Below are 14,615 nucleotides of genomic sequence, written 5' to 3' on the forward strand. Positions count from 1 at the left end.
TCTGACACAGTTCACAAAATATTCAAAGGGAGCACCTAACAAACAGGAAGAATTTGCACAACTGTTAATTAAAACATACAAACCAAAATGTTTTTGTTACTTCATTATACAGTATAAACAATCCACTGAATAATTACTGATTTAAAATCAAAAAAGAAACACTAAAATTGGGGTGACACATACCAAGACAAACATGACCATCTTGTAGGTCCTTGTAAATTCAACTGAACTGGGGATACAAGTAGGAAAACAGTAAAAGCAAGTTTCCTCAAGCATGTGTATCTACCCAACTCTCTTGTGTTTTTTTCTACATTTACATTCTTGAACAATGGGTAGAAAGAAATACTTTGTAAAAACACTGATGTTAAAGACTTGACAACGTAAAGGTTTGTGGTTTTGAAGGTGATTTTCCTTTACTTTCTGAGGAGTCTTTGTAATGTAATAGTTAACTAGGCCTCCTCCAGGACTGATCTCCCATACTAGGAACTTTACCAGAGCTTCAGATTTCAGCAGCCAATATCCAGAAAAATGTATTATCTAAAAGAATTTGGGAGTGAGAGTTGTGGGGGAAGCATCCTGGCTAAGAAAGAAAAGCAGAGATAAAGGAGAACATGAATGGGCAAGGGACATGGTCACAAGGTAGAAGAGATGAAGAGGGGCAGAGGAGGGGGACAGCTGATAGGTACTGAGATCACTGTCACTGCCTCTACTAAATGTGGTGCGTAAGTTATATTTTAAGGAAAAATTGCCTCAAAATAAGGGCAATAGTGAAGAAAAGACAAGGAGCTGGTGAGGTATGGGTCATTAAAAGTAAAATGTAATGACTTTGCTACTTTTCAGAAATAATTTTAATGTAATTCTGGGAGATTACATTACCCATTCATGAAGGTGTTTTACTAGTATGCTCTGGCACAATGTCTTGTATAAATAAATATAAATACTGTTCCTAATTCCGCAGTGTATATTGGCTTTTAAAAACAAACAATTTTAAAAATGAACTTTTTATAAAAGTACTTAAAAATCATTAGTAACTAGACTATACCCAACGTATTATAAAAATAATGTATTTAACTCTCAACCAATATCTTAAGTTTTGCACACAACACACACTCTTCACAAAGTCATTATCTATATGCAGATCAATAAAATAAAAATAAAAATAAAATCATCACTTTGGGAGGCCGAGGCAGGTGGATCACCTGAGGTCGGGAGTTTGAGACCAGCCTGACCAACATGGAGAAACCCTGTCTCTAACAAAATACAAAAAAATTAGCCGGGCATGGTGGTGCACGCTTGTAATCCCAGCTACTTGGGAGGCTGAGGCAGGAGAATCACTTGAACCCAGGAGGTGGAGGTTGCAGTGAGCCGAGATCATGCCATTGCACTCCAGCCTGGCCAACAAGAGCGAAACTCCATCTCGAAAAAATAAAATAAAATAATTCCTGCTAATTTGAACTAGTTTGCTTCCAATTAAATCAGAGTTCCCATATAACATTGAAATTAAATTCCATTTTTTACCTGCCAGTCCCATTTCCCTAACTTTGACATACTACAATAAAAACAGATGCTTATACCACAGGACTCTGGCAACAGCATATACCTTTACCATCTGGCCATCTCTCCTGAAAAAGAAAGTTTCTTCAGCTTATTGCAAAGTAAAAAAGATGAGGTCTGACTCTTTTCAAAATTCTCAAGTCCTATTTAAATATCAAGTGTTCCAACTACCAAAACTTTGAATTTTCACTGAAAAGGCGCACTAATGAGGCCCACCACCTTCTTGAATTTGGCCAGTTGTAAGAGATTGGGTGAAACATTTGTGTCATATTAGACTCAGTTTACTAATAAGAAAGTAAAGGGCTTTGGACAATGTAACATACAAACCTAAAGTATGCACATTCCACCAGGCTAGAATGTACATTCTTTGGTCAATTTTACTTCCAAGATAAGAAAATAAAAGGAAAGCTGCATTATGGTTAAAAAATTTAGCAAAGGAAGAAACCATGAGAAATCCCTCTCCTTATCAGTATGTTATGGAATACAAGGGCACTGGAGTCACATGAAATAATGGCATGGATAGTTTACATGAAGTTTCCAGATATCACATTGAGAGAAACCACACAAACCAATGAAAGATAGTTCACAAAGCAAGGTTCTAGTTACGGTAACACAATGAATATGTCACAACTTTTTTTTCTAACCAGACTGAATAGAAAAAAATTTCATCAAAAAGTACCTTAAAACTTCTCTATTTTAATCTGAAGGGAAGTTAAGAGAATCTCAAAAGTTACTACACTTTCAGTTTGGTTAGGCTAGATACATTTATTAATAGTAAAAGCAACCATGGCAAAAGCAACCATACTCATTCTTGATAATGAGAGAATCTTCTATATACAAACCTGGCAAATTAAAAAAACAATACTAAAAGTCTGAAAATAATGAAACCTAGTTCAATTCATGTAATGTCAAGTAACTTTCAATTGTAATAGAATCATTTATATTCTTATAGTGCCTTACAGCATATTTTATCCTTATGAGAAAATGAACCAAAATTATAGTGCTAACCCTGCATCCTTAAACCAAACCTCACAAAGTTAAAGACTAAGTGTTGGTCAGAAGGAAAAGGATGCAACCATGCATCTTCCGTAGGGAAAATGAAAATAGACAGCAAGAGAGCAGAAATGCTGAACTCATGAGTACAAACACATTTATATCTTTATAAAAACAAAACAACACACACACATACACACAGAAATTATTACAATGCAAACCATCATGTGTCTCGATTTTCTACCAGCTGGTGAACCTGTTATTAAAATTTCAAAGAAAAAATCAATTAAACTTTTTCTATTTTAATCCATAGAAATATTCAGTAACATAAATACAACATTTGTTGCATATTAATGAATGTGTGGCTTCTTGTGCTTTCCATCCAAATTAGAGGTAAAAATCCCCAATGACTTTATTTTCAATGAGATAAAGTTGTAAAGTTATATTAAACATCTACACAAAAATCAATCTTTCCTTCAACCGAATTCTACATGAAAGTACTAACAGTGAAGATTCATGATGTTGTGTGAAAATGGTGACTCATAACAATGTAGACTCAGCTACAGATTTTAATTCACAAATATATATATGCGCCTTGTGTATGACAACTGTATGAAAATAGTCTCAAAAATAAAGACAATACTTGAGACACAAAGCAACCCATTTTCCCTGATCTTGCATCCTATTACAGGGAAAATAAGTCTCTGATGCTTCATAAATACTTTAAAAAGTTCGGGATGGCCTTAACCATGCATAGTCTCCACCAATCCTTCGAAGCTTCCAGCATTTCAGGCTAACCATTTCAGCTGTGAAGAACTGTACCCTGTAATCAGTTATGCTTATTTATGTCCTGTCTTTTCTAGATCTGGGAGTTTTCTGACCAGGGCCTGGTGGTTCATTCTGATGCTAGCAAGGAGTCCCCCTTCAATGCCGTCTGAACCAGTGTAACTGATTTCTTCACCACTCAGGGTAGTCATATGCCCCCCAAGGGCTTTTAAGATGGCATTACCAGCACATATATCCCACTTTTTGATGTATGTCACATGGATATATAAATCAGCTTTTTCTTGACTCTTATCAGGCACATCCAAAAGTGCTAAAACTTTATAACCTAAAAGATAAACAAAGAATTTAGGTTATTATTCAAAAAATTTTAAGAAAGTAGCATACTTTTTTGATTAAGTATACTGTTAAAATAACAGGACGGGGTGTGCAGGAGCTTGCTGCAGTCTCTGCAACTGCTTAAGTTTAAAATTATTGTATCTGTGTTTTGTTTTTTTTTGTGTGTGTGTGTGACCAAGTTTAAAATTATTTCAAATTGAAACAATTTTAAAGTAACAGTATAAACATTAAACTCAGAACAAAAATACATTGCAAAGTAACTTATTTTTTATTTTATTTTTTTTGAGACAGAGTCTCGCTCTGTCGCCCAGGCTGGAGTGCAATGGCGTGATCTCGGCTCACTGCAACCTCTGCCTCCTGGGTTCAACCAATTCTCCTGCCTCAGCCTCCCGAGTAGCTGGGATTACAGGTGAGCATCACCACGCCCTGCTAGTTTTTTTTTGTATTTTTTAGTAGAGACAGGGTTTTTCCATGTTGGTCATGCTGGTCTTGAACTCCTGGCCTCCTGATCTGCCTGCCTTGGCTTCCCAAAGTGTTGGGATTACAGGTGTGAGCTACCGCACTCGGCCTGCAAAGTAACTTATTAAGCTAGTCTCAAATGTAACTAAATATATACCTATAATTTAAAATTTTTAAATATACATTGTGGTTATTTTCTATGGAATGACACATTCAGTATGTGCCATTTTCTATGGAATGACATATTAAACACACAAGTTTTACCTAAATGTCTAAGTAGGCCTCATGTGAAAGAGAACAGTAACACTACCACTCTAAAGCCTTTTTGTAATGAGGCAGAATTTTAAAATTAATAAAAAATGCAGAAGAAACTGAGTCTAGAATCTAGTTATCTCATCCCTACTGGGTATTCTGGACATTTTTCCTAACCAACCTAACAGAGAACCTCTAAGAAAATAATGAAGCCATATTAAAGAAGGCAGATATATAGAAAAGAAAATTAAAATTACTAGGCTTAAAAGTTAAAAAGTATTGGCCAGGTGTGGTGGCTCACACCTGTAATCCTAGCACTTTGGGAGGCCACAGCAGGCAGACTGCCTGAGCTCAGGAGCTCAAGACCAACCTGGGCAATATGGCAAAACCCCGCCTCTACTAAAAATAACAAAAAATCAGCCATGGTGGTGCATGCCTATAGTCCCAGCTACTTGGGAGGCTGAGGCACAAAAATCACTTGAGCCCAGGGGGCGGAGGTTGCAGTGAGCCTAGATTACACCACTGCACTCCAGCCTGGGAGATAGAATGAGATTGCATCTCAAAAAAGACAAAAAAAAAAGGAAGTATTACTTCTCCCTTTATGTGTGCTGAGAAGATTTTCCAACACATTTGTTTGCTGACCATAATTTGCTATTAACGTGAATTAAAACATTTCTGACATGTTAGACAGTACCCATAACAGGAGCTGACAAACAGCCCCTCAAGCTAAATCCAGGTCATGGCCTGTTCTTGTAGGGCTCTTAAGATGAGAATTTTTAAAAAATATGTTCAAAAGTTCATTAAAGAAAATCAAATAGTATGCAACAGAGACTGTATATGACTCACAAGGCTTGAAATTGTATTATCGGTTTCTTTTCTGAAAAACTAGGCTGACTAATATAATAGTACAGAATATACAGTAAGGTGGGTGGGCACTAGCCTCTCTTGCTCATCCCAGGCATGCAGGTTAAAGAGTTCAGGGGTGTTAGTGACTCAGGGATTAGCCTTTCTAATAATACTTACGATGACTCCTGGCGTCTTTCTGCCATATGAGGCATCTTAAGTGCTTGATCTTTCTTCCCCTCTGTGATATTCCCACAGATAAGACAATTATTTTGAAATCAGATTGCATAAAAAGCAATCAGTGGTAGATCTAATGGGAGGGAATATGCTTTTGTGTATTCAAGAAAGAGAAATCACTGTTGTGAGACTGCTTTTTTTTTTTTTTTTTTGAGACGGAGTCTCACTCTGTTGCCCAGGCTGGAGTTCAGTGGCCGGATCTCAGCTCACTGCAAGCTCCGCCTCCCGGGTTCACGCCATTCTCCTGGCTCAGCCTCCCGAGTATCTGGGACTACAGGTGCCCGCCACATCGCCCGGCTAGTTTTTTGTATTTTTTAGTAGAGACGGGGTTTCACCGTTAGCCAGGATGGTCTCGATCTCCTGACCTCGTGATCCACCCGTCTCGGCCTCCCAAAGTGCTGGGATTACAGGCTTGAGCCACCGCGCCTGGCCGAGACTGCTTCTTTCTAATAAGAAGGGCAGAGTGACGAAACTCCCACCCTCGAGGTTACCAAACAGGAGACCAAGCCTGCCTTAAAAGTACACCATTCCTCCTCACTTTCTTCCCAAGCATGGACAAGCAAATCAGTCTCCTAACACAGCCTTGACCATGCCAGGAACATTCTCCAGGGATCATACAGGAAGAGGAACATACCAGCACCACCAGCTGGGATAATTGTAGTCTGGTTTCCAAAAGTCTGAAGAGCGACCTGTCTGACCATCCCTGAATGGGAACGAGACACAACGATCCTTGGGGTCTTCTCATTGTAGGAAGAGCGGGCTTTCACATTTGAACCACCATCTACCATTGCCCAAGCTGAAAAGCAAATATAATATCCATTAATGGCACTGAAGCTTTAAAACTAAAGGTTATATTCTTCAGAACCCAAAGTGCCATGTATGACTGACAAAATACTCTCTTCTAAAAAGTTATTTGTATTTTCCCCCAAAACAGAAAGCTTTATTTTTTTTTCAGAATACAAAAGTAATATATATGTATTTTTACATTAAAATGGACATGTATTAAGATGAAACTAAAAAAGGTCATGTTATCTTGCACAGCCAAAGACAACGACTATTAAATATTTAGCTTAAGGATTCCCATGCTCCACTGGCATGACACTGCAACTCCACTTCTCTCTGCATCTATCCCACTTCCTTCCCTCCCTTTCACAATTGTGATCCCAAGAGCACTCCCTAATAAACATCCTGAAGCTAATCTCCAGCTCCAAGTCTGATTCCTGGAGAACCCAACCTGCAACATAAGCACGACTAACTTCCCTAACTCCAGTTTTAAAATGCATTTTCTCTTATACTGCCTCCACTTCTATATACTCATGGTTTCAATTATTTGCATATTAGCTCAATCTCCTAAGTGACTTTATAAACAGAAAATAGTTGAAAGAGGTGAGTTAGGTTTACATATCAGCCTTATCAGAGAGTATTAAAGAAAAAGCCTTAGATTTCAAAAATAGAATAGAATTTTTAAAAGGGAAGGGGATGCCAGAGATGGCTTCAGATGATTTTCTTGGTTTGGAAGTTTTCTTCACTGACTATAAAACTATACAAGAGAACAAACTTACTCAGAATTATCCCAATTAGATTGTTGTTTTAGCAGTCACTCACTACAGGGCAAGATATAGTCCACCATGGCTAGTAATGAAACCAGCTGCATCACCAGCTTATTTCTGGCTGCAGAAAAAAAAATCAAAAACATTAGCTGAGTTTGGGTTTCTGAGTTCCCCAAGAATGATGGCAGTCTCCTGGACTCTTCTCATACCTCCTTCTAAAAACTATACACAGCAACAAGAACAACAGACAGAAATACCCATGCTCTGTACCTACAGAGTAAGTAGGAGACAGAAGAGAGCTATCAACACAAACGTATGAGAAAGTAAGGGGTAAACACTGAAGATCAGCAGGATAAGCGCTGGAGCTGACCCTAGTATGGGGATTATAGCAAGAGCTTCACAGAGGTGCTAAGAGGTCAGATAACTCTCAGTGGCTATAGGACTCAGATAATAGCAGCCAGGATTTCTCCCCAGAAGGAAGAGGTTCCATCTAAAATGGGAAGTACTGAAAAAGTCCTGAAACTTGGCAACAAAGCATCAAGAAGCACCTTGGAGAAGATATGGGACCAGAACTGTAGTCTTGAGAACACCCTCGTGGTGGCAAGGGAGGTGGTGATGACGTAAGACAAATTTTGGGATTTGGAAGGTGGCAACTAGACCTGAAGAGAAGGAAGAGATTAAGATAGGGGCTTTATTGAAACAAAGTCAGATCAAACAAGAAAGAAGAGCTCTGAAAACCAAAAACCATACTGATAATGAAGATAAAGCCTTTCCCACACTAACAGAAATGAAACCTCCTGAACTGAGAATCATCCAAACTCCCTTCCTGCCACCAACCTTCCATTAATCCCACAACAGCTGGCCCAAAAGTATAAAACTGCAATGTGCACTGAAAAATATAAAAAGAAAACAGAGAGAACACAGATTAAAACATTTCAGGATACTCAAATTTCCACAATGCAGAGAAAAACCATAAACCAATATTCTAACATGATTAAAAATAATAAACAACAATATACTGAATAAATGCCATGAAACAAAAGATCAACAACTCAGAAAAGATGGGCAAACAACAAGACGTGAAATGGGCGCTCACATAACACAGAAAAGAAACTGAAAAAAAAAAAAAGAACAAAATCACTGCAGGCTTAGCACTAAATCACAGAACAAAGGGCAACAGACTTGTTCAAAATATGGCAAGCAATGAGAAAAGCAAACAGGAAAATGAAACAAGTAAACAGATAAAAGGGACTACAGAGAAAGTGATAGATAAAAAAACCAAAAAAGAGTCAACATACATATATAAGGAATCCCTGAAAAAGAAAAATTAATGGGATGGAGCTAATCTTTAAAATTACAATTCAAGAAAATGTCCCTAAAAAACAAAAGAGAACCTTAGTCTGGGCTCAGTGGCTTGTGCCTATAATCCTTGCACTCTGGAAGGCCAAGGTAGGAGGATCACTTGTTAAGCCCAAGAGTTCGAGGCTGCAGTGAGCTATGATCATGCCACTGCACTCCAGTCTGGGCAACAGAGTGAGATCTTGTCTCTAAAAAAATAAAAAATTTAGGAGAGGATCTAAATATCTACCCTGAGAGACATACCGAGTACCTGGGAAATCTGCCCAGAAGGCCAATTCTAAAAGACATCACAGTTATATCATTAAAGTTTAGTGAGTTGAACAGTGTCCTACCAAACTTCCTGTCCACTTCGAACTTTCAGATTATGAACTCATTTGGAAATAGGATCTTTGCAAATGTAATTAGTTCAGCTGAGGTCATCATGGAGTAAGGTGGGCCCTAAATCTAATGACTGGTGTCCTTATAAGCAGAGGAGACATAAAGGAGACTGTCATGTGAAGACAGGCAGAGATTGGAGTGACGCATCTATTGACTAAGGAATGCCAACAATGTCTGGAGCCACCAGAAGCTGCAGGAGAAAACTTCCTCCAAGCCTGCAGAGAAAGCATGGTCCTACTGACTCTTTGATACCAGACTTCTGGCCTCCAAAACTTTGAGAGAATAATTTTCCATTGTTTCAAGTTTGTTGTAACAGCCCAAGAAAACTAATACAGAGTGAACCAAAGACTGTAATAACTAGCCAAGCAGTCTTTTAAGTATCAAGACTATAGACAAAGTTGTTAGCGTGTACTCAGGGAAGATCATGAGTTAGCTCTTCTAAGGTAATCTATTAGAAGACAAGCTTTATCAAACCAAGGGGTGACTGAGAAACTCTTAGCAAATGCATTGTTGGTTACCATTGAACAAATTTAACTGTGGATTTAAGAGGAAACCAAAGATGGGAATAAGGTAAAAGAATAAAGGTGTATAAATGGTTATCTCATAGTTGGCTGATCAAAGTTTAAGGATACCATTTAACTCTGACAAGCTGAACAGCAGAGTCGAAAAGTAAACATCAAAAAAATGTAACTGTCTAAAATGAAATGATGGTCAAGGCTAAAATATGCTAATTTCATTGCCACTTATAGTAGTGAACCAAGAGACAATGAGACAATGTCTAAAGAAAAGGACTACATGAGTATGTAAACAAAAAAGGATAAATAAAGGCATTAGTAAAAGCAACAAAAAGAACAAATTTAACTTAAAAATAGTAACAGTAGTTGTTTGAACCACACTGAACATATAAAATTCATTAAGATCTTAAGAATATTTTACAGAGAGAGAGCCTGTTCCTTCCTGGAAAAACATGTTCCTGCTGGAAGGGTTCTGTACTTTAACTCCTTACTCTGAAAATTGGTAAATAAAGTAAAATAATTAAACATTTATCCTGCTTTTCTAGAAGAAACATTTCAGGATAAACAAATTAATTCCAATTAATACAGAAAGTTCTCTATAGAAGAATTCAAGCAAATATATGTAGAAACAACAGAAATAGAAAATCTCATTTTATAACATCTTTAAGAGATCTTAAAACGATTATGCAAAAGGTTTAATAAAACTGGATCTCAAATGATGTCAAAATCTCTCTTCAGATTTACCTGCTAGTAGCAAAATAAAAATAAAAATTTTGTAACTAAGAGATCAGGTCACGAATGCTTTAATCATCTGAGCATCATTAATGGTAAGACAAGTATTATGTAATATGATGCAGTAGGAAGTATGTGAAAAATACTTACAATGTATTAATGACAAAAATGCTTAACCTCAATCCTATCAAGGATTCAGATCTAATCTGCACTTTATAAGAGGATATAAAAATAAAGAAGTTAAATGATACCCTGTGGAAACAATCAGACAAGTCCAAAAGATGGACTATTCTAAAGGAGAAATGACTTAAGCTTCCCAACATCAATGTCATGGGGGGCATAAGGGGGGGCCTAGGGGTTGCTCTAGATTAAGGAACCTTAACTTAACAACCTATCAACCAAAATAAATGCTTGTTGGTTGACTGGATCTTGGTTTGAACTAACCAGCTGTAAAATCCACTTTAGCAGCAATTGGGGAAATGTAAATATTTGATGACATTAGGAAATAATTGTTAATTTTATTATATTAATATATTGTCCTTTTGTAGGAAATCTCCTAACTTGTTAGAGATGCATACTGAAGTATAAGGCTAAAATGTTTATTATGATCCTTATAATTTTCTTTAAGGTACACAGGCTAAAAAATAGGAAAGCAAATATGTAAAACTGTTATCAACTGTTAAATCAGGATGAAGGGGTATATAAGCATTCATTATAATTTTATGTTTGTTGAAATTATTCATAAAAGTTTAAAAAAAAGAGAAAAAAACAAAAAAATCCTCCTTTTTATAAATATTCCCAAAACCAGTTTTACTAAGAAGTGAATTTACAATGCTTTATCTCTAGAGGTCAGTATTGTTGCGTAAGAGAACAAAAATATTATAGCATATCTCAGTACATACTACCAGAATAATGTAAGAATTGCTGACTTCATATTTTTAAAAATGTTCTTCATGTTACATAAACTCAATACATTCATTAGTAACACATGAACACAATTATTTCAAGTCCCTAATACAGTAGGTGCTTAAATAAATATAAATGATGGATGATACTGAGGTATAGTGGTAAGGTAGAAGAGCAGCTACAAAACGTGTTTATCTTACCTGTAAGATATGCTAAAACAAAACAAAAAAAAAAAAAAAAAAAGAAAGGCCCAGTAGGAAATAAAAAGTGGTTGGTATGTTCCTACACCAACTTCAGACGTTACAATTTATTATTAATAGCTACAAATTTCCACTGAGTGAATACACACTTGACCTCTGAACAACATATGGGTTTGAACTGTGTGGCTCCCCTTACACCCAGATATTTTTCAATAAATATTTTGGTAAGCTTTTTGGAGATTTGTGACGATTTGAAAAAAATTCACGGACAAACTATGTAGCCTAGAAATACAAAAAAAAAAAATTAAGAAAAAGCTAGGTATGTCATGAATGCATGAAATGTATGTTGGTACTAGCTTATTTTATCATTTACTACCATAAAATATATACAAAGTTTAAAATGTTAAAACTTATGAAAACTTAAGCACACAAGCACTTACAGACCATACATACATAGCACCATTCAGTTAAGAGAAATGTAAACAAATATAAAATCATAAACTGCACAAAATTAATTATAGTACATATTACTGAAATAATTTTGTACCACCCCCCAATGCTATTGTGTGAGCCCAAGTGTCATGAGCACCCACTTAAAACCCTATGTGATGTAATCATCTCTGTGTGAGCAGTTTGTCTCTCTGGTAAATTGCTTATCGTGGTAAAAAGTGATCTCTTGTGGTTTCTGCATATTTTTCACAGTGTTTAGTACAATTTCATAGTGTTTAATGCAAACTTTGAATAACACCATGAGACTCATTTCAAGAGCCACTAGTGATGCCAGAAGTGCTCCCACCTAGAGAAAAATCATGACATTACAAGAAAAAGTTGAATTGCTTAATATACACCACAGATTGAGGTCTATAGCTGTGGCTGCCTACTAGGTCAAGATAAATGAATACCGCGTAAGAATAATTGTGAAAAAAACAAACAAACAAGAAAACTCATGAAGTCATTGCTGAAGCTACACCAACAGGTGCAAAAACCTTAACACTTTTTATGAAATAGCTTTTTATCTCATATGAAAATGCAGCTATTATGTGGGTACAAAATTGCTATATGCCTAAAGACTGTAGTATGATTCAAGAAAAAGTAAAGTCATATGACAACTTTAAAAAAAAGGAAGGTGAAGAATCTAAAGCTGGATTATTTAATGCCAGTAAAGGATGGTGTGATAATTTTAAAACATCTGGTTTTTAAAAATGCCAAGATAACAGAAGGAGTAGCTTCTACCAATCAAGAGGCAGATAAGTTCCCAGATGCCATTAAGAAAATTACTGCGTTCTGTCTGCTTGAACAGGTTTTCAATGCAGATGAGTGTCTTACCCTGGGGGAAAAAAAAAAAAGCCACAAAAGACATTTATTAGTAAAGAAGAGAAATTGAGCATCAGGATTTAAGACACGAAGGATGGGCTAACTCTACTGTTTTGTATAATGCAGTCAGCTTTATGACCAGGACAGTCCTTTTATGACCAGGACAGTCCTTAGCTACAAAACCGCTAAACCCTGAGTCTTGAAAGGAAAAGATAAAACACCAGCTGCTTGCTAGTCTTCTGACTGCAACAAGAAGGCCTGGACAACAAGAATCCTTTTTCTGGATTGAGTCCACTAATGCTTTGACCCTGAAGTCTGAAAGTACCTTGCCAGTAAGGGACTGCCTTTTAAAGTTCTTTGGGTATTGGACAATACCCCTGGTTACCCAGAACCCCATGAGTTCAGCAATAAAGGCATCAAGTGGTCTACTTGCCCCCAAATACTATGTCTCTAATCCAGCCTCTAGAGCAGGAGGTCATAAGGACCTTTAAGGCTCATTATACAAAGTACTCTATGGAAAGGACTGCTAATACTAATAGTAGTGAACCCTGATACAGAAGATCATTCAAAGTATGGAAGGATTACACCACTAAAGATGCCACTGTTATAGAAAACCCATGAATTCATCAAGCCGAAAATAGTAAATTTCTGCTGGAAAAAACTGTCCAGATGTTGTGCATGTCTCCACAAGATTTACAACAGAGGCAATCAAGAAAATCATGAAAGAGTGCGGATATTATTTTTAAAAGGTGGGAGGTAAAGGGTTTCAAAATAAGGATCTTGGAGACATTCAAGAGTAAATAGACACCACACCAGAGGAATTAACAGAAGATGACTTGATGGAGATGAGTGCTTCAAACCAGGGCTAGATGATGAGAAAGAATATGTAGAAGAAGCAGTGCCAGAAAATAAATTGATATTAGACAATTTGGAAGAAAGGGTCTCATTATTCAAAACTGCTTTTGACTTATTTTATGACATGGACCATTTTATGATACAGTCACTGAAACTAAAGCAAATAAGGAAGGATTGGTACCACACAGTAAAATTTTTAGAGAAATGAAAAGTAAAAAAGTCAAACAGACATTACAACATATTTTCACAAAGTTACATCAAGTATATCCTGCCTCTCCTTACACCTCCTCCACCCGAGACAAGACTAATAATCCTTTCTCTTTCTCCTCCTCCTCCTCTGCCTATTCAATGTGAAGACAAAGAGGATGAAGATCTTTATAAGCCATTTCCCTCTTATTCAGTCATATATTTGCCCTTACGATTTTCTCAGTAACATTTTCTTTCCTCTACGTACTTTATTGTAAGAATACAGTACATAATAAATATACAAAATATGTGTTAATCAACTATGTTATTCATTAAGATTTCTGGTCAAAAGAAGGCTATTCGCAGTTAAGTTTTTAAGGAGTCAAAAGTTATACACAGATTTTCAACCATCAGTGCCCCAACCCCTGCACTGTTCATGGGTCTACTGTACTACACTTACTTATACATTTATATATTACTTCATTAAAATACTATTCAAGTATCTCTTGATTCTAAGAATTTCAAACTCAAGGAATTAATTCTAATTAAGTCTGATAAAAATTTTTATAAGCTTTGCTCCAACTACTGCCAACAACAATAATATCTACTTCCCACTATAGACAAGTGTAGCTAAATTCTGGTAAACATACCCAATACTTAACTGGTATTCCTCCAACATCAACATACCGTCTGGATCTGAAAATAACATTCCAAGAGAAGGGCACAAGGCAAGCAAACATTCAGTGTGGGAATGGAAGGTCAACCCAACATAATTCTGAACTTACTATGTTAAGAGAGTTTGCAGACTAGCAAGCACCTTTGTGTTCCAGCACACTGGGCAAGTTAGCTGCATTACAGAAGAATGGGGTATTATATTACTAATTTAAAAAGACATTTTTAGAAACCACTTTTTGCTAAGTTAGGGACGTTTGGCTTCTTTAAGGAGGGTAAGCCTACAGACAAGAGAGGAATATATATTCTTATTAAATAAAAGTTTCTAAAAAGGAGAATTTTATTATCCCTATTCTTCCCCCTAATACCTACAGATGTGAAAATCAATGCCCAGAGAATGTGAATCTATTTGCCAATCTAATATCAATTTTCTCTTCATTTCCTTTATTTAGCTTCCAATTCTCTTTGCAATAGCAGGCTCTGTTTGC

The 14,615-nt window shown here is 36.4% G+C and overlaps 1 protein-coding gene across 1 annotated transcript in view; it reads right to left on the bottom strand.

Annotated features, from left to right (window-relative positions):
• Nucleotides 1–1,389: 1,389 nt before the first annotated feature.
• The window catches only part of BPNT2 (3'(2'), 5'-bisphosphate nucleotidase 2), a 32,498-nt gene continuing 19,272 nt past the window's right edge, over nt 1,390–14,615 (bottom strand). Inside the window, 2 exon segments of the mRNA NM_001257950.1 lie at nt 1,390–3,658; nt 6,095–6,256. Of these exon segments, the coding sequence (NP_001244879.1) occupies nt 3,387–3,658; nt 6,095–6,256 (434 nt within the window). The 3' untranslated portion in view covers nt 1,390–3,386.

Source organism: Macaca mulatta, chromosome 8 (assembly GCF_049350105.2).
Source record: "Macaca mulatta isolate MMU2019108-1 chromosome 8, T2T-MMU8v2.0, whole genome shotgun sequence".
Taxonomy (NCBI): domain Eukaryota; kingdom Metazoa; phylum Chordata; class Mammalia; order Primates; family Cercopithecidae; genus Macaca; species Macaca mulatta.